At 43.1% G+C, this 23919-nt stretch overlaps 2 protein-coding genes across 5 annotated transcripts in view; one reads left to right on the top strand and one right to left on the bottom strand.

Annotated features, from left to right (window-relative positions):
* The window catches only part of AMDHD1 (amidohydrolase domain containing 1), a 19564-nt gene extending 8185 nt beyond the window's left edge, over window positions 1-11379 (top strand). For 2 of the 4 annotated variants that reach the window (XM_083819386.1, XM_083819383.1), the window contains 5 exons: window positions 1026-1251; window positions 2246-2370; window positions 5008-5101; window positions 5504-5664; window positions 11133-11379. In XM_083819386.1, the coding sequence (XP_083675512.1) occupies window positions 1026-1251; window positions 2246-2370; window positions 5008-5101; window positions 5504-5664; window positions 11133-11283 (757 nt within the window). In that variant the 3' untranslated portion in view covers window positions 11284-11379. Of the gene's footprint in view, window positions 1-1025; window positions 1252-2245; window positions 2371-5007; window positions 5102-5503; window positions 5665-6172; window positions 6434-9452; window positions 10048-11132 lie in introns of those variants that run through there. The other 2 variants (XM_083819385.1, XM_083819384.1) reach the window with 2 other exon arrangements.
* Window positions 9546-23919, bottom strand: HAL (histidine ammonia-lyase). The gene is made up of 20 exons (XM_083819382.1): window positions 23532-23919; window positions 23021-23081; window positions 22817-22844; window positions 22425-22499; window positions 22247-22319; window positions 22083-22149; window positions 21863-21900; window positions 21658-21783; window positions 19820-19959; window positions 18036-18083; window positions 16428-16575; window positions 16251-16346; window positions 16075-16133; window positions 15398-15478; window positions 14391-14456; window positions 14139-14304; window positions 12574-12708; window positions 11436-11544; window positions 11259-11328; window positions 9546-10248 (listed from the first exon to the last, which is right to left on the bottom strand). Exons 1-20 carry the CDS (start codon window positions 23776-23778, stop codon window positions 10099-10101), a joined length of 1983 nt encoding a protein of 660 aa, XP_083675508.1. The 5' UTR covers window positions 23779-23919; the 3' UTR covers window positions 9546-10098.

The raw sequence follows: 23919 nt of genomic DNA, 5'->3' as shown, positions 1-23919 counted from the left end.
AGATCAAGACTGTTTTGTCTTGGCTGTGGTCCTAATTTTTAAGTCCAAATTCCTCCAAAGACTACTGAGCCTAAAGTAGAAAAGGGAGAAGGCTTGACGTGGTAAGAGCCTGAGCAAGCCCAAGAACTGTTTCTGTGAAAGGTGAACAAAAGAAGGGCAGTGTGCCAGGTTTTACGCTGCTTTATAACTGCACAACCTCATTTGTAAATCAGAGCAGACTGTGGCTTCTTGAATTTACTGCCACTGTAAAACCCTGAACTCACCCACATACGGCACTTGCTCAGTTCTGGTCTGCGCATGCTTTACAGCGCCTGAAATGAGGATTGAGCTGTCACAGACATTTAGCTGTAGTATGTCACTAATCTTCAGATCTTAAAATTGCAAAATACTAACTCTATTACTTATTTTGGGATTGTTCGTTCTTTCAGAGCCATTTACCTATCTCTCCTGGGTTATCTTTTGTGTAATAGGAGGTTCATAAATGGTTCTGACATTGGCAGATCTAATCTCGGGAGGCCTCTCTGATTTAGAGATGGTTATCTAGCTATTGCTCTGAATGATATCATAAAAGGAGGAGAGGTAAATTTAAAATCATGATTTGTGCTGCACATATCCTTTGAGCTTTGATACTTGCATAAAAATATTGCATGAATATCACTTAAGACATTAAAATAATCATTTACATATTTTACATGGTTGTGCTTTAGGGTACAATACAAGTGGGTCAGAATATATGAATAGGAAAGCAGAAGTATTGGTTTTTAAATGTCCCATGTCTTGGTTAGCATCCAAAGAAACCAACCTTATAAAATAAATAGTAATATAGTCTAATATTTTTGAATGGAAAGTAACCCATGGTTTGAGTGTACATAAATTACAGTATCTTTTATTTTTTAATCTGAAGGTTGAGTGACTTGTATTTGCATCATTTTCTAAATGATCTGGTAATTGCATGTATGATTTGAATATTTGCCAAGCTTCAAAATTGTTGTTCTTATGGCTGTCTAACATTTTCTTTTCGTTAGAGGGAAAACTGCTACTGAAGCCGCAGATGACATTATCCATAACCATCTCCCTAAACTGAAAGAACTCAAACTAAGTGGTGAAATACATGTTAACAATATAGATGTGTTCTGTGAGAAGGGAGTCTTTGATCTGGATTCTACTAGGAGAATTCTTCAAGCTGGAAAAGATATAGGGTTACAGATTAACTTCCATGGTGATGAACTCCATCCGATGAAATCTGCTGAGGTACTTCTCTCTTAATGTTCAGTTAAGCCACTTTTGGTTTTGCTTTGCTTTTGTTAGACCTCAGTCTTTGAAAGAATTGCAGTTTTCACATCCAACGTTTTCTTTTCAAAGACTTTATGAAGTAGATCATTCATAGACAATAGGAAAGTGCAGGCATTGTGCAGTTCTGGACATGGAAGGAAACCCTGACCTGTGTGACTGACATGCACTGCCTAATCAAACATCGACTTTGCTTATCTTCCACACGGATACGGATGGGGGAGGTGGCTATCCATGAACCCAAGGATGACAAAAAAGTTGCATATAGTTTATATAGTTTTATAGTTTATATAGTTTTTATAGTTTATATGCAACTGGGAAAATACTTTTTTCTCAAATGTACTGTTAGCAGTAACAAGATGTGCAGTAAAGCACACCCAGAGGGTTGGTTTAGCCAAGAATAGGCTCAAAACTATTTTGTTAAAGAAAGTCTTTCCCTTTCAATGTTTTACCATCATTTAAATATTTCTTCTTTCCTATGGGTTCTGCTCAGATTATTCTCTGCTATATTTTCAAGAAAATCTTAATTGATCATAAAAGCCTTCTTGGTGCTTCACCACAGAAAGCAGCAGTCACACTACTCGTTCTGCAACCAGTGTCAGTTTTGTCAGCCCTTTTCTGCTGCTTAATTTCTGAACAGGAGTTCATAATGGTTTTATCCATAGCTGGCCAGTATTGTGCATGTTCATCTGTCAAAAACACTACTGAAGGTTCCCTTCCGCTCAGTTTAATATCTTTCTCTGATTAACTTTTTGTGCAGCAAAGTAGAAAATATTTTGTCTCTGTATTTCATTTGTTCTTTCAGGCATTCTTTATGATTTTTCTTTTAATAAATTTGACGTTAATAATGAATTGTCTGCTCCAGTCATTTGATAACAACATTGTTTTACTGAATTAACTGTTAACTGTTAAATTACTCACCTTAATTGCTTAATTTTCTTGATAATTCTCTCAGCTTGGAGCTGAACTAGGAGCCCAGGCTATCAGCCACCTAGAGGAAGTTAGTGATGAAGGCATTGCAGCAATAGCAAGAGCTAAGTGTGCAGCTGTCCTTTTGCCAACTACTGCCTACATGCTAAGGTAAGGCCACTAGATCAGAGGAAAAACCTTTGTAACAACAAAAACATATTTGTGATTTAGGGTCTTCTTATGCAAAAGTGTAAGCTTGTATTTGTCTGCTAATGAGCAGGCGGGATCAGTGAAGACAAATCACAAAGAGCTGAATGAGCCTACTCATGTCTTATTTCTGGTGGACATTCCCAAAAATGAGGCAGTACCCTACTTCTGAGAATTCTCATGGTAGATTGTGAGTGGTTTAGTCAACACTAGAATTTAGCCCTCATGATAGGCTGACAATAATAAGGCATTCATTTAAGAAGAGAATGACTGGTTTTCATCAACACATTTAGACTTTGAAAACTGAATTGGCTTCTTTTCAGGCAATTTTTACCTACAATGTTTGTATTTGCTCTCTTGCAGAAGTTTTTGCTGGGAAATGAATCCTTTGGTTGTCTTAAGAGGTGAAAGACTCTGGGTAACGTTGTAAAAATTTGGTCTGATTTTACCCAGGCAATGCTGAGCAAAATTGGCTTAAATGCGCAATTTTCCATGTGCAGAGATTTCAGATAAGCATGAATGGATCACTTGCTTCCCTCTAGATAATGAGGACCACAACCCAATAATGCCTTCTATTCTGTAATGAGAAAAATCCTCAAACTGTTTTTTTTTCTCAGTGGCCTGCTTTCTGAGGAGTTGGAAGGGCTTGTGCAGTTGTTGTCTGTGTCATTCTGATCATGTTCACTTCTGTGTCTGTGCTTGTGCTCGTATTTGTGGTTAGCTGTCCATATCCTGCACCACTGCTTCTGAACCCACTGGCTGATTGCAGCTAAATGCACCGCCAGAATGCAGATCTTGGAGATAACTTCTGGTCCTGCAGGTTGACCCTGGGCAGGGAGGTAAAGGAGAGACAGCAGAACCATACCTACCTGTGGAAAAGGCAGGAGCTGTAACTCATGTTGTTCCAGAGAATCCATGCAGCGAAAGGTTTATAACCTCAGGATAAGTCTCAGACTGAGATAATGATCAGCTGTGAGTAATGGTAACGAGGCCTCATTTGTTCCGGTGTCCAGAGCACTATTTATTGAACACAGACCTCTCATTCTAATACACTCTAAAAAGAAGAAGCTGTGTTTGAGGTACAACAGATAACTATTAAGAGTATTAGAGGGCCTAAAGCTGTGCGACACTAATGTGAGCAAAAGTTGCTGTGAGTTGATGTGGTACATCCTTTGACATGCTGGCCTCCCTCAGCTCCACTACTAATTGTGAGACTTCAGACCTCACAAGATCCTGCCCCTGCAGTAGTCCCAGGTTTTAAGAAAAGCTGTAGCAGCCAGGGCTTCATATGATGACCAGAACTGGGCCAGAGAATGCAGATGAAGGGTTGCTTAATGGTAAACATGCTCTCATTTTGGCCTTTGCTAACAGTTGTTTGCAGTATTCCTTAGTAGGAATCTGGCAGTAGAGCACAGAGGACATGTGAGGACAGGGAACAGCTTTTCAGACGAATCTTTTTAAACACAGTTAACTCTCAGAGGGTCCTGTTGTGTACAGAACATGTTATTTTCTCATAAATCTGCTAGGAGGCTTCTATAGCAAGAGAATTGTCTTATACCAAATAAAAGCTCTTCTGAGATCTTGTTTTTTGTTCTTTTCTGTTAACTGCAGTGCTTTTAAAACTACTTTTTGAGCAGCTTATGCTCTGTGTTTTCATTTTTATTGTTACACTAGTTTATTTCTGGAAATGATGGTTGGTGCTGCTGGTGTTAAAGCAGCTTGGGCTAAAACTCCTTAGTGAGTGTCTTTCCTAAGGCTGCTGACCATCCTTGCAAACACCTACCCAGATTTACCAAGTGGCTGAACAGTTTTGAAATGGCTATTCCAGATACTGAAGTTGATTGTAAACGCAACTGTTCATAAGATCAGAGCTCAGTTGGTGGTTACTACAGAGGTACTTCCTGACTGGCAAGTAATGTAAACCAGGGACATCATGCTCATAACGTTAGTGGATTTTATCGGTGGTAGAAGGTCAGCTCTATGAAGCTGGATTCCCGTATAACCCTGAAGTTACGGCACCCCGGTGGGTTGTTTATATAGAATTCAGTGGGAGCATGAGGCTTTTATAAAGCAGCTAGCTTTAGCTAGTGAAGCTAGCTATTGTTTGCATTAACACTGCTAAGTGAGAGAAATCCTGTAATACATACAAACGAAATTCACAGTGTCAAGTTATTATTTTGAATTGCCAACAGACCTGGGGAGAGACTACTGCATTGGTTATGCCACTGCTCGTGTTTGCAAGTCTGTCTTTGAAGCTATAAAGACTAGAAAATTACTTTTTTGAGAAATGAAGATTTTCACCTTGTAAATCCTTAAGTGGCTGAGGCCTGGATAAATACCAACATTTCAGTGGCCTGCAGCCTGATGCTTGATAGTGGTTGCTGTCACATGTTATTACTGCAAAAACAGTGGATCACAGTTTCCAGTTATGCTGTCCATAGGGTGATAGGTAGCCAAGAGGAGGATTTGGCCTTCCATCTCCAAAGGAATTGGTGTAACTGAATGCGTGAACGTAGCCAAACGGAGTGATGACTTTTGCTCGTGTAATTCATCATGTAATAACTAAGTGAATGGTACTGACAAGCGTCTTTTTCCCACTAGACTGAAGCAACCTCAAGCTAGAAAAATGTTAAATGAAGGAGTTATAGTTGCTCTTGGCAGTGATTTTAATCCTAATGCATACTGTTTTTCAATGGTAAGCTATCCCTAATACTTACAACAACACAAAATAACAATATCTCCTGCTAGTACAACTTGTGTATAGATCTTACATACATAAAACATTCTTCGTATCCACAGAGAACTGTATGCACAGCTTAGACAATTGCTCCTGCTTATTTATGTGGGTTGGTACGTTTTGCCAGAAATTCTTGAAACTTAAAGGGGTTTGATTTTTCAAATGCACTGAGAGGCTTCGAAAAAAAAGCTTGCAAAGTTCCTGATTCCACATTTCTCATTTTGGAATTGGCAAGATTTACATCATGTGGGACAACTCCTTTTGTTGCATAAGGTGGGAGGAGAGCGCTTTGAGATTTGAGGCATAAACAACTTTATTTGTTATTGGTAACTCCCATTTTCTGCTTAATTTTCCTACTAGCCTATGGTGATGCATCTGGCCTGTGTAAACATGAAGATGTCAATGAATGAAGCGCTAGCAGCTGCCACCATTAATGCAGCGTATGCTCTGGGAAAATCAGACACTCATGGCTCCATAGAGATCGGCAAGCAGGGGGACCTTGTTATTATAAATTCATCGAGGTATGTTCTTCCATTATCATTTGTAATGTGATTTAACATAAGGGACTTAATTTTTCACCGTGTGGATAGTGGAGAGGTTAATGAATTCCTTGTGCTTTAGAAGTTATTTTCACCTGTAGAAAGGGACACTGCTAGCATTTTAGACCCACTTTGATTCTCCTTAATCACTCCAGTGGAAGATAAAGCATAATAGTTTTAGGGCTAATATTACAAATAACCCGTGCTTATTGATAAATTATTTAAAGATAATACCTGTTTATTTTGTGGAAGAAATTCTCTAATGATTTGTACATTAGTTCATCGTATTCATGCAACAAGAGATCAACATGTAAACATGGAATTTTGAATCAACATCAACAGGGAATAGCGCTTTCCTGTGCTTTAAGCAAATATTTTGTAATTGCCAGGTATACTAGGTATGTGACCTGCTTTTATGCAAATATAGATATTCTTAAACATCTTGTTGATGCAAATATAGATATTCTTAAACATCTTGTTGTCTTTTTAGGTGGGAGCATTTGATTTACCAGTTCGGGGGACATCAAACGTTGATTGACTATGTTATAGTTAAAGGAAAAGTTGTCTATAAAAACGAGAGGTGTGGGATAACGAGCAGTTACTGAAGGAAGACAGTAATTTAGGAAGCCTCTATAATCAAATTGGCATGGAATATTTCAAAGCAACAGACAAATCAGATTTGTATTTACTGGTAAATTGATTGCCTGTTCATCTTACCAGCCCTTTTATTCAAATAAACTTTATCATGCATTACCCATCTGTTACATCAGCCGCCTGGTCCATCTTCATATCAGTTGTCCTTCTCTCCTTCTTGTCTGGTGCATGAAAATAATTTTAATCATACCTGTTAGAAATAAGACAGTTTTCTTTATAGTTTTAGTCTATAAAATTTTTATATTTGAGGAAAAAAAAAAAACAACACACAAAACAAACAATCTATGGATGAAGAAAGGAAGTTGTGGGGAGCTGGGTGTGGGCCTCTTCTCACAGGTAATTAGTGATAGAACTAGAGGGAATGGTCTCAAGTTGCACCAGGGGAGGTTCAGGTTGGAAATGAGGAGACATTTCTTCTCAGAAAGAGCAGTCAGGCATTGGAACTGGTTGCCCAGGGAGGTGGTGGAGTCACCGTCCCTGGGGGTGTTCGAGGAAAGGTTGGACGTGGTGCTTAGGGACATGGTTTAGTGGTGACATTGGTGGGAGGGGGATGGTTGGACCACATGCTCTTGGAGGTCTTTTCCAACCTTAATGATTCTATGATTCTAAGAAAGAAGTTTGAATCCAGGTAGGATTAACTGGGAAGAATAATGTTAAGAAACCTGTAAGAGAGGGCCAGGGTCTTAGGTATGCACATTTGGAATGGTGCTCGTTAGTGAACTGGATTCCTGATGAGGGACAGCAGTCTCATTCTAGTTTGAAAGCCATCATAATCATGTAGCAGCTTTATATTCTGATCTTCCTGAGCGTTGGGGTCATCAGTTAACATCTAAAACGTGTAAACCACCCCACAGGGTGTCTTTCTTCATGTTTGATTTCATCCCGGCTAGCCAACCAGATCATTTTAAAATATAATTTAATGGTGTTCCTGTCACTAGATACATTTCCCTGCAAGCAGATGTTGTACCAGATGTGGGTGTGGACCTTCGCTCTTACAGAACTTGGAATAACATCTGAAGTATGCTATTGCACTGTCCATTCTGCCTGAGACAGCATTCATAAATGACATTAATGTAGGCAGCTGGGGAAAGCTGTCAGAGTGCTGTCACAGGCATTTCCGAAAAGGCACGGTCAGAGCAGTGCCCCTGAGCTTAGTGTAGGTACAGCGCAAAGCTGAGGCTGCAGTGCTACAGCATGTCCTGGCCATGCCTTGGTCCCTGGCAGCCCGAGGTGTGCAGTGCAGCGGGGCAGAGCTCCTCGCAGGGTGCCCAGCAAGTCTGGGTGCCTGAGGTACTGTGCACCGGGGCAGGATGGAGGGAGGGGAAGGGCTGAAGGCTGCACGTGCCACAGGCGGCTGTAAAGAGGTGAGTGGGGAGTAACACGTGTGGCCCTGCGACATCACTCCTCATGGCAAAGAGAAATAGAAGTTAAAAATTTTGCTTGCATTCCCACTGTTTTGGTTCTGTTTCCCATGTGGGAGGTATCGCAGTGGGGCAGGGCAAACTGAGTGGTGATGGTGGCAGCCCTAATATGAGCCCAAGGCTGTAATTGCCATGTGCAATGGCAGAGCCCAGCGCGTATCCTCTGCCATGCAGCGAGGCAGTACGTCTTCTCCAAAGTGCCTACAACATCTGGGGGACCAAGCTAGCATAAGGAAAACCTCAAATATTCTCTTGCTGGACAGAAATAGTCATTTGTGGCCTGAAACTACTGACCCGAGGGGAATGTGCTGTCATGCACAAGCTCTGACGGGAATTTCAAACCACGTGCTTGCCTGATCAACTTGGCCAAATCCAGTAGCCATTTTGGAGCATGCCCCAGGGCTATAATTAGCGGGAGGTTTGCAGTGAGAGGATGTGGTTATACTTCAGTGGCATAACTGGCTTAAGTGGTTCCTGATGGCTGGCTACATGGCCCTGCCGTTGCGCGGTTTGCTGTGCTGCTACCACTGCGTCCATGCAGCTGCCAGGGAAAGCACAGCACGCTGAAACGCAAAACATTTCTTTTTGCTTGCTGTTAATTTGGCTCACTTCGGCAATGACACTCACTGCGTCGGCTGCTGCAGCACGTGGGAGCGGGATGTAGGTAGGAGTGGAGCAGGTAGGAACCGCGCCTGCTGGTTTTGCTGTTGGAGAAGCTATTATTTAGCCACACCCTAAGGCTGAGGGCAAATGGATGAACAACCAGGCACGTATCTCCTAGGGTCACTCTCACAGATGATTTTAATTAATAGCCAATTTTATACAAAATGGAACAGCTTCAGCAGGAGGTTGAGATAGGCTTGCTGCAGAGAGCCCAGAGCTGAACGGGTGGAGACAGACTTGGCACAGGAGGGAGAGACAGAGGCCAGAGACAGAGGGTGCCGAACTGGGATCTCACACACATGGGTGGGTATCCTCACTCCCAGCTCTACTTAGCGCTGGGCCGAGGGCCCAGCACCACGCTTGTGTTTGTATCTTGGCGTGACGAGTCAAAAGTCACCTGGCTCTGCGCAGGGCAGGACACCCTGTAAGTCATGTTTTCTCCTGGCCAGGTTCAGTGTCTCCCTGCCAGCTTTCCAGAGGGTGTGAATCCTGTCCTTGGGGCACGTTTATCGTTGCAGGTCCCACCCAGAGACACACATGGGTGGCCCCACACTAGTAATTCAGCTGCCCTGTGCAGCATAGCTGAGGCCTGGGAGGGTTTCTAGTCCATGCTGAACCCACACGTGGCTGTGGTTATCAGGCCTGTACTGCCAAGGCTACTGGTTTTTAACTGGTCTTTACATGTCACTGTGCTGTGATGTGAAGCTAAGTCCTGAGTCCTGCCTTGCAAAATACATAGCCTGTGCCAGAGGTCGGTGTTGTAACACAGAGCGCGTTACAACACAAGTTTCTCCATGGGGACAAGGCCCTCCGCTGCCAGGCGGATGCCCAGTAAGCCATGGAAGTGCAGGTCTCCAGCGCTGGTTTACATCCACACCACCTCTTCCTCCCCAGAAAGAGTCTGTACCCTTTCCAGGCCCCTTTGCCACCTGTCCTGCTTATTTCTAGGCTAAGGCTTTGTTTCACTTTTTCATCATGACAGGAAAACACAGTGCTGCAGCTGTATGTGAAGCCTCTCTACTTTTATTGCAGGTGTGAGCCCATAGGTCTTGGAAAGCTGCATTAAACGTAGTCCATCATCAGAACACAACGTATTTGTTCTGGAGCGATGATACCCATAGCATGTTCTTTTGCACACAGCTTTTTTGATTTGTGAAGCACCTGTTCTAAAAATGCTCTTGTTACACAAGAATCTGTATACCTCACAGAAGATCTGCACAGTGCTGGAGGAGCAAGAGAGAGAAGAATTAAGTGTCAGAGATAATTTTGCTTGTGGCAGAATGAAGGGTACTGCAGCAGTTACCCAAAGGAAAAAGAGGTGAGAATAACAAATCTCAGCTGTTCAGTATCCTTGGCACAGATAAAGAGAAGATAAGCAAAGAGCTGACAAAACAAATGCGAGAGGCACTGAATAAAACATCCACTGGTTTCAGCAGGAGTCTGAATATTTTGTGTTCAAAAGCTCAGGAAGATCAGACAAATCCACACTATTATGACAGAGCTGTCTTTCACATATGAAGAAACTAGTGAGCCATTTTTCTTCCATTGCTATGTGCTCCTGAGTGGCAAAAACGGTTCTTTTGGGTCATCCAAAGAAACCACTCTGATTTTTGGTGAAACAGCCATACACAGGGAAGGTCCTGGAAAGGATCTGCTCTGTACCCGAGGAGAGCAACTATTAAAGTTCATTCTGATGTGAGTGGTCATGGCCAGTGTGTGTTTTCTTTCCCAGTGATCCCAGGGAGAAGGCCGTTGGTGAACCAGGTCTTGATTCAGGGATGTGTTCTCTCCTGTACTTTTCAATGTAAGGTTTAGCTACTTCCCACACCTGTGAAATCAGAAAGTAAAACAGGAGAGTTGGAAGGAAAACTGAAGAATTATTCTTCATACTCAGTTAGACATCGATATTCAAGTTCAGGAAACCCTGTTGGAAATTTACTGGGATGTAGCTGAGAATTAGAGGCCTGCATAAATAAGCTGTAGGTGATCAACAGAAATAGCAAAGCAGGCAGAGTGAGGTTTAGGGAAGAGCATGTGGATGGAGTTGAGAGAGGACAGGAAAAGATACAGCTCTGGGGGGATAAGATGAAAGGATTCAAGATGAAAACGTTGCATCTTGTCTTGTTAGCAGGCGAATGCTTGGTGTGCAATAGTTGGGAGAGGATCACTGTCACTAGTTACCAAATCCCTGGGTCATGAAGGGGCCAGGGAAACAAAATGACAGCTGATATGGCCAAAGAAAAATGGAAGGGATAATGTCTGGTATTTAAGGCAGACAAGGAGAGGAAAATATTCTACAGTCTTCTATGTCTCTTCTTTCAAGGCTGTAAGACAGATGGCTGCAAGGCAAACAGCCTCACAGAGGAGGGACTGGGATCTTCCATTTGCTTACTCTCACTGATTGTTTGTTATTGACATTTTACAAACAAGTGAGATATGTTTGTGCAGTCCCATAGCCGTACAAACACTTGGCCTGGGTTAGCACTGCTAAGGCCACTGCTGTTCCCTCGTGCACCTCCCCTTACCACTTCTAGCGGCCTGCCGGGCCCGAGGGCCTCACGGCTGGGGAGCGTGCTACCTGGGGAACGAGGATCGCCATCCGGAGAGCGATCCCATTGGAGATGGGATCCACTGGAGATGGGTGGGGGTGTGGGACCCTGCCCTCAGGCAGCTCCCTGCCAGTTTTAGTAATGTAAACTATTTATTACACAGGACCAGGCAAAGGAGCGCTGTTACTGACTCCAGCCAAGTGACCATAGCAAGGGGCATCCCCGGAGCGGAGCTGCGGCGTGCCCCTGAGGACAGAGCCCACGGCCCCCGCCAGACGCCAACACTCGCCTTCTGCTCCACGAGCAGCCTGTGAGCCGCTTCGATGTCCGGGGCCATGAAGCGGTCCTTCATCCAAGGCCTGCAACGAGACCCCAGTGAGAACATTGGCCAAACATTAACCGGCAGCGGCAGCAGGTCTCCAAAGTGGCAGGTGACCTCTGCCTGTCGCGTTTTATCTGATCTTACCTCACAACTGAGCGCACAAGGTCGTAGACCTTCTCCAATGGCGTTGTCGTCCTCAGAGGGCGTAGGAATTCGATGCCCTGGCAGGCAGCGAGCAGCTCGATAGCCAGAACTAGGGAATCACAACAGCAGGGGAGATGTTCAGCAGGTGCAGCTCAGGGTGAGGCTTCCTTGATGAAAATAGCCTTGGCATTCGGTCTAGCTGGTATGACATCGCTTCAGGTAATATAAAAAAGAACAGTGGATCCACGCACCCGTGAGATGCAGCCCAGAAGCAGATCATTTTATGGGTCATCCAGCATTTTAGAAAGCAGTTTTGGGGTGGTCTGCCATGCAGACTTTTCAGTATGGCAGGAACTCCTAGTTACCACAGTCTTATACCATAATCTCTTCCAGGGTATCTTGAATACCCAAGGTAATGGGCATCATAAATTAGAAAACTTTTTAGGGCTGAGATGAACAAAGAGGCCTGAGCTGTAGAAGGGTTCTGCTTATGAAACTTTGAAGGAGATTATTCTTTCTGGAGAAGTTTGCACCTTATCTGCCCACCTCAGACCTGATGACTATTGGCATTAATTCCTCAGTCTCACAAGCCAACTCACCAAAGGAGCTGGCTAAATCAGCTGGATCTAGAATATGTTGTTTCTCAACACAATGTTGAAATGTGTTGTTTCTCAGACCCACTAGTCTGCATGTGAAGAATGCAGTTCCAGAAAACTAAGTCTTTAGAGCACTCGTGTATAAACTCAAGTGGGCAAATGAGTTTAATGTTTGTGTCCTATTTATTATTCTGTTCTTCCACTAACAGCTGACATCTGTATCTAAGCACATCATCTGCCAAACAAATAAATAAAAGGAAAAAAAAAAAGAGCAATCTGCACTTCAAAGCAAGAGACAACAGTTTTGCTGAGCATCCTGTAGTAAGTAGTTTTGTTTCACAAGAAACACTTAGCCCTGGATTTACCTCATCTTTGTTCCAACTGCTTGTAAAAGTATATACTTAATAAAATATTTTTAAATAGTTCTTTCAGATGCATTAAGCCTTTTTTCTAATCATCTAAACATCTAAAAATAATGGCATTAATATCTTAATCCAGTTACATACATAAGGTTTGTCTGGAAATCATCGTTTTAATGTTACCTTGTTCCACGTGCTCAATGACTCTCAATGCTTTTCTTGCAGACCATCCTCCCATGGACACGTGGTCCTCCGTAGCAGCACTAGTGGACAGAGAATCCACAGACGAGGGATGGCACAAGGCTTTGTTCTCCGAAACTGCAAAAACCCAATGCAGTGCATGTAGGGCAGAACAGGCAATGATACCAAAAACAATAGCCAGCCTGGATCAAAGAGCTCATCCACCACCACAGGCTGCAGTGGAGAACGCAGCTTCTGCCCCTCTTTGCAGAACACATCAATGTTTTAGCTGAGTAGTTTGCAATAAACACCTTGAAAACTACCATCACATCTAAAAACAGTCACTGATACTGGTCTTTAGATGCAAATATTAACCAAAGACAGAAAGTCTGCCCACTCCCCACCACGAGCCCTTGGCCTCAGCACCGTGATGGGCTGGGAGGCAGGGCTGTCCTCACTGCCGTGTCGATGGCCAGGGAATGCCCTGGGGTCTCTCAGGTGGCAGACATGAGCTGTGAGTGCGAGGCCTGTGAGCAGAGCAGATGCCCCTGGCACCTGGAGCCCAGCAGCAGCTGAGCTCTGCAGCCATCACAAACTCTGTCCAGACAAAAGGAAAAGTTGCCAGCCTTCAAACACAGCGATGAGCCCTTCAGCTCATATTCCAGTCCCACTTCCCAAAACAGCCTCTGGGCAGAGCCATTTTATTACATCGATTTAGCTCATCAACTGTTTTTCTGCAGGGTATTTACCTACTTACTATCTGACGTCCTCTGTTCCTGACTGCGTCTCTTACTTACATTTTACCCTCTGCTTGCAGCATGTTTATCTTCATGTGGGCTCGTGCGTCCCTGAACTGTAATATCCCAGAGGCCAGCATGCTTGTTGTTGGTTTAGTCATGAGTACTAGAGGAAAAATATACTAGAGCTTTTTTTTGGTGTGCTCCTCTGATATGCAGCCCTGGGAACTCCTGTGGAGTTTGCTACTGGTGTAAGTACCTGGCCATCAGATGAAGACACCGAGTGCTAAGGGTATCAGCCCAGCTTTGACACAAGTGGTGTCCCTATGAGAACTGAGGAATAAAGGTGCCTCCACTTAGAGACCATACCTATTCAAACAGAGGATCTAGGTTTGGCAGAGTGGCTCAGACAGATACAGTGTGTTGCCCGCAGAGCTTGCTGTGAATTTTACAGCCTTATCTGAGCTGATTTGCAGGCTGCTGGGTACAGAGCTCTCACTGATTTCAGCTGGAGCTTGTGTGTTGGCAACTCTGTACACAGAGGACCCTCTGCCAAACCCATCAAGATGCAAGCATTCCTGAAGTCCACCTATGGGTTTGCATGCTCAGAGCACTAAATTTGCTCATGGGTCAGTGTAGAACAAAGAACCCTGAGCTGAAATAATTGCAGCTGCACTGAACGCTCAGACATCGCACCCAGCCAGCTCAAAGCATGTGGAGAAGAGAAGGAAAACAGGAGTGAGATCCCGTGACAACAACTATCAAATCACAACTGCCTCAGTGTAAATTGGTCTTTCTCGCTTGCCCTATTGATAGTGCTTAAGCACTCACCCAGGGCAGCTGCTGTGCAGTGTGCAATCATGAAGCCAGAGTTCAGGCCTCCTTCGGTGACTAAAAACGCAGGCAGTTCACTGAGCGAGGGGTTGCAGAGCCTCTCAATTCTTCTTTCACTAATTGCAGCGAGTTCATGCACACCAATTGCCAAGTAGTCCAAAGCCTATAAAAGACGTCCTCATTAAATTAGGTGACAGGAAAAAAAATCAGAAACTATAATGTCTTTTTTTTCTCTATATGCTTAATTACCTTTGCAGGATATTCGCCATGAAAATTTCCTCCAGAAATGGTCTCTGCTCTTTCAGCAAACACCATCTTTAAGGAGAGGTTAAGGCACAAGTATGAATCAAATACAGCTTATGTGAAAGATATCTGTGAGCAATCAGAATATCTTATCTGAAGGTATGTTTGCACTAGTAGGCTTTTATTTGCAAATACATTGTATCACAACTACCTACTTTTCAGAAAATGAAGGCCCAATTTCAGTTCTCCAAACTTGTAGACACAGTTTTGACATGTATTCTTTTTCAAATGGACTGCATGAAAGGAGGTGTTTGATTAGGGGGTGGGATTATTAGGGGTGCAAAGAAACACGTGTTTGGATCACAGCACAATTTCTCAGTTACTTGGTAGATTCTCTCCAAGGCACATACAATTTTAGACAGGTAACAAGCAGTGATGCATGTCAGCTATCAATGGGATGTTGCACGTAGTATCTTCATAATGCTGAGGAGAATCCAGCCTTGCTCGGTGCCAGTGCAAGAAGTGCGCCCATAGTTTACCAGGCTGAACCATGAGGAGGCTTACCAGTCACGTTTGTTTTGTCTGCCTTCCCTGACGGAATGCAAACCTTGCTCTGGAACGCAGGTCTCACTCGTGCTGCACCACCAGATGTTTCACACGACAAGTCACCATTCATCTAAGTCCATTTGGCTACCAAGTCCCACCTATCTACAGAAGCAGAAGAAAGTAGAAGAATATCTAGGAAACAGAAGCATGTAGGATATTATCTAGGAAACCTTTAACATGCACTAGATTGAATGCATGAGTGGTTCCCTTGCCCCAGCACACACTTGCACGCGCTGATGCAGATATGGGGAAGGGAAGAGAGGCTGACGTTGCAACCACTGGTAGTTATTGACTGAAACCAACTAGGACTTTTTTGCCTCATATACAAATAATTACTTGGAAGAAAAAAAAAAAGATAAAAAAGGACAAGTAAAATGTTACAAAGAAATAAAGTTGTAAAAAGATACAGGGTTGTCTGTGGCACTATTGATTTCAGTCATCATGATGTCCTTCACGAAAGCGATTGTATCGTTTACAACTCCATGGACCTAGAACAAAAGACAGCACCTGAGCTTAGCATATACTCTTATTTCATCCTCGGGGTGCTGACCCACCTGCAGATGCTCTCTTTCTCATTGTCCCAGTCTCTACATCTACAAGCAAAGACAGTCTTGGATTTGCTCTTAAAACCAGGAGGACTTTCATTAATTCCACTGATTTAATAGTTTTGCTCATGTTAAAACTCATGGCATTGAGTTCATCTAGTATGTTTGAGAGGTATCTGAACAATTTATCTCTCTGGCTGCTTCTGGAAACACCTTTCCCCAGTTCATGGTCTTAACTTCAGTGCAGAAGAAACACCCTCTAAAGCCTGCAAATGGGGAAACCAGTGCCTTCCCCCTGCTACCAGTATCTGATCTTTTTCAGATCCAAACACCACATTGCCAGATACTGCCTGAGGGATGTGTGCATGGGATCAGCAAATTACACATCCCTACTAATATTAACTTTGAAGTGAGGGAGAAGCAAAATAAAATCTCTTTCTCTAAAGGAGTCAGAAAATGTATAGATGATAGTATTTTTGAGGTGGGCATTTTACCATCTTTTTTCTCTTGTTACGAAAGGAAATAAAGTCAGTTTTTACCTGAGGACAGCAACGCATTGTGTACGCATCCTGAACTCGGTCACAAAATCGATGGCTCTCTAGGAGGAACAATGGGATGAAAAGCAGATATTCCTCACACAAAGGCATAGGTGCTACGGTTGGAAGACCCAGCCTGTCCTGTGCAACCTGGCAGGGTGAAGGTTGAGATTACTCACCTGCTATTTCTGATGGATGATGGTCAGAATCCAGGAGGGACCTGAATCGAAATGCCACTTCAGCCTGCCCTTTGTGTGGGCGCACAGCATGGATGTCTGGTAAGACAAATTAGACTGATAGGTTTGGCCTCTCTCCAATGGCTGCAAGCAAACAGTCAGGAAAAGTCCAGTACCCACCGGTATCAAAGGCCTTAGTTGTACCCTTCAGGACTTCAAGTGTAAGGGCAGCGACTATGTCTGCTTGCCTAGCAATAGCACTGGCTCTTTCAACTGCTTCACATCCCAGCGAGGTGATCATTTGTGTCCCGTTGATGAGAGCCAGACCCTTCAAAGAGAGAGCAGATGTTCAGCGAGATCATTGCAGCTATTCCACATGCTGTGATAATTACCCATCTCAGGGATAATTCTCTTTCTTGTATAAGGCATGTAAAGACCTTTGCTAAGCTCCCTGGGTTGTCCTGAAGAAAATCATAAAAAGAACAGCTTGACTGGGTATCTTTGCTACATAAATTGTCAATGTTCACGACCCTACTAAGTTATTATAAACACCTTTGGAACTCCAGTGGTTCCAAGAAAGAGGTTTATTTAGTTCACGTTATTTCAAATTTTAAAAGTCTTTTCTAAGTGCTTTGGAAGTGGAGTGTTTATTACTATTATTATTGATTTTAATTTTATTATTATTATTATTTCTTAAGTCATTAAACCAAAGAAGTTAAGAGCATGGGTTGTGCAAATAACCAATCATAATAAAGAAATGGAGAGTTAAAACAGAATTAAAAGCAGAACTAAAAGTTTTAACTGCTTTCAAAGATTTGTTGAGTTCAGCTAAAAGTAGCTCCGGATTTGTTCTAAACAAACATGAGGCCCATTTCAGAATCACAGAATGGTTGAGGTTTGGAGGGACCTCTGAAGATCTTCTAGTCCACCCCCCTTGCCAAGCAGGGTCACCTAGAGCAATGGGAGCTTGCCGTCTGCCTTTAGGAGACACTGGGTTTGGCTTGATGTCCCTGCTGTTGTTTTACAGCTTCTGAGCCCCCTTACCAGCCCTCTCATCTGCTGCATTGCCGTGTAAACTTTAATAATTAAGTGAGATTCATCTCACCCAGTTTTAACCATCTAGAAGTGAGATATCTGGTTCAAGTCAGTCATCTGAGCTCTTGCTAAGGTCAAAGGGCCGAGAAGTACCTTCAGAGGGCTCAGATGAGGACAGATTCAAATACCAAGCACCTGGCAAAGTGAACTGCTGATTGGCAGATAGATCTGCACCGGTGCTGCGAGGCATAGATCTACTAGTACTGTTTGCGTTGCTGTGGCTATGAGCAAAAAGAAGCCTGTCCTCATCAGTGCAATACTACACCAGGTTCCACTGACCCGGAGACACACGGGATGGCAACTGTGATGACTTCTACCCATGAAAGGTCAGGAGCAGATGGAAACACAGATCTGTACCAGTTACCACTGGCAAAAGGACTGAATTCTATCAGTGGTATTAAAAAGGGGGTGGGGGGCAAGATGTGATTTTTCTGCTGTCCTGAAGCCCTGCAGTCACAGCTTCTCTGATAGCTGCAGTTGCCACACAGATGGGAGTTGCAACGGGAACGCTGCCATAAGCCCTGCTAGAGAACGGGGTCTCTGGCATCCCTCCCCACAGCTGACTTCAAATACCCTTCTGGAGCTTAATTTAAAATGGCTGTTAATTCATTTCAGGCTTAAATAGTAAGTTTAAAGCAACTAGTGATTGCCTAAGCTTGTTTTTCATCAGCTGTCATCATTACACTTTATTACCTCTTTTGGTTTCAAGGTAATTGGTCTCAGACCATGGGCTTCCAGGACCTGTGAAAGAGTTTAATGAAAAGATAATTAATGATTTTTTCCCCCAGTAATTCAACTACCAAAACTATAAAATCATAACTGTTTTCATAAATGAAATTTTTTAAAAAAATAACTCCCAAATGAAGCAAGAAAAGGAGTTTTATATTATGAATATTTTAGATTAATTTTTCTGCTGGGCAAAATAAAGGACAGCATTTTGGAGCTTCTAAACTAGCACCTCATTTCCCAGTTCCATAAAGGAAGGCAGTAGGAGCACTAACGTGAGATACTGTCACAGCCCCTTAACAGGTATCATGTATTATCTCATGGGAAAGAGTAATATGAGAGAAGGCTGGAAACAGCTTGGGAAGATAGTTCTGCCTACCTCTTACCACACCACAGATTTGGTTTGGTGTAAACTATTCCCTTATAAATGATTCCCTAACCCTTCCTACAAAAAAATCTCTAGGGGAAAAGAGTCCTACTCAGTTCATTCTATGTAAGTCTGTTCCATAAAATTGCTCCTGTGGGAAATGGAGGAACGGTGTAACCTTGGTTTTGATAAGAGTCCTCTCAGCCCTTCCAACTGAAGGGTTAACAAATTTCAGAGGTGTGCAATTTAACTTCTGGTCCCAAACCAAAACAGATCCTCCTGCCTCTGGAAATGATACAAGGAACTATTTGGGCAATGGCAGAAGCAGGGAGGTCAAGAGAGAGAAGGTGGGAAGGCTGGATGATTTCATGTTGAAAATACATCCTGAGGAGTCTGTCTTTCTGTCTTCAATTCCATTTCTGCTACAGAACTCTTTCAGGAGCCAACAGCCTGAAGAACAAAGTTCTTCATTTGTCTGCTGCCCTATTTCCCCTCCCATCAATTGTTTCCTGCATTCCCAGGGAGATGGGCAAAAGCTGAGATAGTGATGCTCCAAATATATTACATAGGTTCATAGTGTAATGAGCCAAGGTCCCTCCAACATCTGAAAACAGAAGGTCTGGCACATGCTGGCCTCCTTCCTCCCTAAATCCTCTCCCTGTAATTTTCAGCACTTCTACAGCCTACCTTTATGGTACAATTATCAATCCTTTAATAAATCTGGTGGGTAACTATTATGAATAAATATTAATGGATAGGAGTGATAGGAGTGACGGAACAAACTACTCTGAAAAACTTCGGAGAGGCCAGACTTGGAGATGTTCAATGTTAGGGCAATCTGCTGATGTATTAGTGACAGGGTAACAATTAATTAATTAAAAATTAATTCTATTATATAGCATCTTGCTGTAGAGGAGGATGCTATAAAGATTCCCTGTGACCCTTGTTAATCTATCAAAAATTAAACGTCCAAATCTGTGTACCCGCTTAAAGCCATTATAAAAAGCAGTATAAACATTACTGATAAATTCCTGCCTTCCATAAATGCCCAGTTAATCTCAGCATTTTTGAATTGATCTTGGGTTTGTTGTAACAGTGTTGATGTTTATGGAGCTGATGATGTAGTAATGTATCTTTTGTAGCTGGTATCACATCCTGTTCATCCCTAACTGATGTCACTGCAGTACCTTGCATTATGATACTATGGCATGATATTTCTTTAGGACTTAATAACATGCTGGGCATTCATTTCTGCTCCCGTGACATGTGGGTCACTTGTTCTATTCTCATGTATCCACCTTCCTCAAGGTAGAGGATGAGATTTTAAACACAACCTAGTCCCAATTCAAACTGTACACTAAATCTAAAGACTTTTAAATCTTACGTATTTAGCATCAGCCCAGCCACTCTTTGGGGACCACATCTTTCCTTCTCCAATTAATCCCAGAGCGAGATGAGAGAGGGGAGCCAAGTCTCCGCTGGCCCCAACTGTCCCTTTCTCAGGGATGTAAGGCAGGCAGGATGCTAGAAAGAAAACAAATACAACTTCTGTTAGAGCTTCCCCTTGATATGCTCCTTGGAAAACAGAGAAGCCAGCACATGAAGGTGGTCACAGTAACATCCTGTAATGGTCATCCATGGTCAATGGCACCAACATGACTACTCGTCTTGCAGACAGGGGTTTGTCCATGCTCCAAGACTGGCTGCAATTTATAAAGAAATCGATTCCCTTTTGAATTCAGTTCTGTAAGGAGGGGGGACCACAGCTAGGAGTCTATAAGCACATGGCCAGGCAGCTAAAATGCCACTCTCAGCTCCCCATCACAGGCTGGCCACCAGCCAAAGCTATCTGTGCATTTCCCACTTCACTAAACACTGAGTAACTCCTAGAAGCCATCTCCAAACCCTCTTCCCTTGTCCCATCCCTCTGGGCACTGAATGCATGGGAATGAAGAAATAGAGCCCAGGGAACCTCTGTCTATCCTCAAAACAAGTCCTGAACAGGGAGCAGAGGCGCTCTTTGGTCACCGCTGCCACTCTAGCACACCTCGCCAGAGGGACCATCAACGAAGAGCCACCAACAAAGAGCAGAGCCACCCCTTTGGTCTCCCTGCTGTTGTGTCCAGCAGGGACACTCTGCTTCAACTGCTGTGACAGCTGTGGTGGCAACGCGAACTGCTGACCACGCTCTTCTGTGGGTCTGCCCGGTAGTCCTGCTCGTGAAAACTTGTGCACCTCTCAGGGATCTGCTCAAGAAAACAGGTGCATCTGCTCGGCAAACACCAGTGCGCTGCGTGGTGATGGCCCCACCCAGAAGTCTTGGTGTCCCAAAAGGTACTGGCATGCACGTCAGCGTGCACCCAACCAGACAAAAGTTTAGCGGCCTTTGCAAGAGAGCTTGCCTGGAGTCAGCATCATGTTCTTCACAGATCAACTACTGATGGCAGCAGCGAGGCATCACCATTTAGGCTGGCTAATGTCAGTGTTGAAAAGACAAGTACATGTCTTTCAAAAGACACTTACGCTTAAACACTTTAAATGACATTTTAAGTGTCACCCTGCTCTGCAGGGGAAGGCCTATGGCTCACCAGGGATTCAGGGACCCAAGTCAGTTGGTTTGACGCCGGGGAGTAGAACAACAGGTCAGTGGTTAAAAAAAAAAAGGTATTTAACATTTAACATTTCAACATTTCCCATAGGCCACCCTTGCCATGAGCAGTCAGTATGGAAGCAGCTCTCACTCACTGCTGGCCTTGGCCTGTTTGTGAGCAGGGAACACTTCCTTTTATCGTGTGCCCACAGCTTTCATTGAAGAAAACCTGAGAAATATGATCAGGTTTGCACTTAAGACTGGGGGTGAGCCATGATCTAAATCATCCAGGTTTGGCTCCTGTTTCTACCAGAAGCTTCCTGCTTAGCCTTGAGCTAATCACCTGAGCCCTCAGAGGCTCATTTACCACACTTCTGCCTGTTACACCTCCGCCTCACCTGCTGCTTCTGCTCACACCCGAGTTCTTCACTAAAGGAATGGTCTCTAACCATGAGCCTGCACAGGAACAAGTCCTGATCTCTCACAACTATGAAGCCAAATAAACAACATCCATAGCTTGACTCATTGAGCTCTATCCTTTAAAGAAAAAGTTAAATACCAAACCGAACAAACAGCACCACCAACAATAACAACGAAAGAGAGGGAAGCCTTCTTTCAGCATCTTTTTTTACCATTAAATGCTTCGATAACTTGCTGGAGGGTTTCTAGGGAAATTCCACTGTACCCTTTTGCTAGGACATTGATCCTCAGCGCCAACAGCATGCGAGACCTCTCGGGGGTCAACGGTTTCCCCACACCTGGAACAGTAATGGGCTCAGTTACCCTGCTGCTGTCAACAGCGCAGGAAAGAGAAAACACCAAGCGGTTTCTTGTTACCTGCAGAATGTGAACGAACCAAGTTCACTTGAAGCTCCCTATGAAGACAAAAAAATAGTTACGTAAAAAGTAAGTTTTTGAAATACTTTTTTTTTTTTTCACAAAACAGAAATACTAAAGCAGCCCCCTCTCATCTAATCATAAGCATGCAGTGTAGAGCTGCTCCACCTTCTTTCTTCCCTCAAAAGAAAGGAAGAAGAGAGCTGCATACGTAACTTACATAAGTTTACTGTTTGGAATGACAGTTCTGGCAAACTTCCCAAACCCGGTGGTGATTCCATAAACAACTGCAAGAAACACACATTTCTGGTTAAGGAGAGAGCCTGAGATAGTTTTCAAAGTGGCTGACAAAAACAGTTGATAGTTAGTGATAAAAATATTTACCTGTCTGTTCCTTTACAATCCTTTCAATTACTTCTCGTGATCGTTTGACTTTAGCTTCAGCTTCAGGTGTGAGCTAGAAAATGAATATTTTTGAATATTAGTTTATCTATCACATCATTTAATTCTAATCGTAGAAAGATAAACATGATTTTTTGCCATGTTTGTTCAGAATCTTTACCTTTATCTTGTAGAGCCCCTTTCCCAAACTGACCAGGTCCTCCGTTGTTAAGCTGTTGCCATCTAAAGAAATATACTACACCAAAGAACCACCTTTTAGTTTGGGATACATATACACATAGAATTGCTTAATGATCACAGCATTAAAACAACAACAACAATAACAAAAAAAAAACAACCAAAGCTCAGCAATGACAGGAAGGCCATGCATGCTCTCATTCATAAGATAGGAACACCGTAACAAAATTGCAATAAGCAAATCACAATTTAGATTCCCAGGCCCAGAAGACCTAACAGCCACTGATCTCATGAATTTTGCAGTGGCTAACTCTCCACAAGCTCTGAAGAATATGAGGATCATTACTAAGTTGTAAAATCATTGGTGATTCCTACCTGTTCTGGTTCTCGGTATTTGCTATATCTGAAAGTTACGTAAAGGAAAAGAAATGGCAAACACGACGTCACAAGTAGTAGTGTCCGTTCGATTAAAACTGGCAATGTCTTTTAAAAATGAAGGAACACTGAAAGAACATGGAAATCCAGAAAATTATAAATCTGGAATTATAGAAAGTTTACGGAATGCTCCAAAAAGGATACAAATGAACTCCTTCTGGCTGAGATGGTATGAAATCTGGAGACATTATGTCTCCTTCTATAACTAGAAGAAATATCCAAAGTAAACATGAATGGGATTAAACTGTATTCTAAGTATAGATTAATTTGTTATTCATTACAATATACAACAGTAAGTATTCTAATTTGCAATCATCAGCACCAAACAAATTTATATACCTCTAGGAAAATAATTAGTGTTTATGTAGTTTATTTAAGGTAATCTAAAGACAGAAACAGAAGAACCCAATCCTTGGACATATGCTCCATCTCCTGAACAATCACAGAGAGTATAAGACATCACATAGGGATGATATATACAGCATCCTGTAGTTTCTAAACCCTAAATAGTTCTGTTAGAATTTACATTTTGGTATTTTTCCTTAAAAATCTTAGACACCTTTTCTGATGCAATTTTAGATCAACTAAAACACAGCTTGCTAACTCAGGTGCCAACGCAGTCATTTCGTCATGCATTGCCTAAGGTTTTGCTTACCAACTTCAACAAATTCATTGTCCTCCAGGGCGTCCTCCACCGTGTCATCAAGATCCAGCAAGCCAAGACCCTTGCACCTTCGAACATAAAATTTTACTTCTTCCACCGATGTAAATCCTCCGTTGTCGGGTTTGTTTTTCATGTACCGTCTCACAGCTTCCCTTCCCAGCCATCCGACTGTGTTAGCACCGTTCAGGCACGGCACTGCCAGCCATTCCCCTCGGACGTGCACTGTGTATCTTGGCATGCTTTCTCTCCAGAATTGTTCCTTGCCTGAAGGGCTGCAATGTGAAGCAGCCTTACATTTACCACGCCACAGCCCGAGAGCGGTATCCAGCCGGATTCCGGTGTCCCGATCAGATCAAGGCAAAAATCCACCCCCAAAGAT

This window comes from Anser anser (genome assembly GCF_964211835.1).
Source record: "Anser anser genome assembly, chromosome: 1".
Classification (NCBI taxonomy): Eukaryota; Metazoa; Chordata; class Aves; order Anseriformes; family Anatidae; genus Anser; species Anser anser.
The sequence above is the reverse complement of the archived record's forward strand: the minus strand, read 5'-3'. Positions and strand labels throughout refer to the sequence as shown.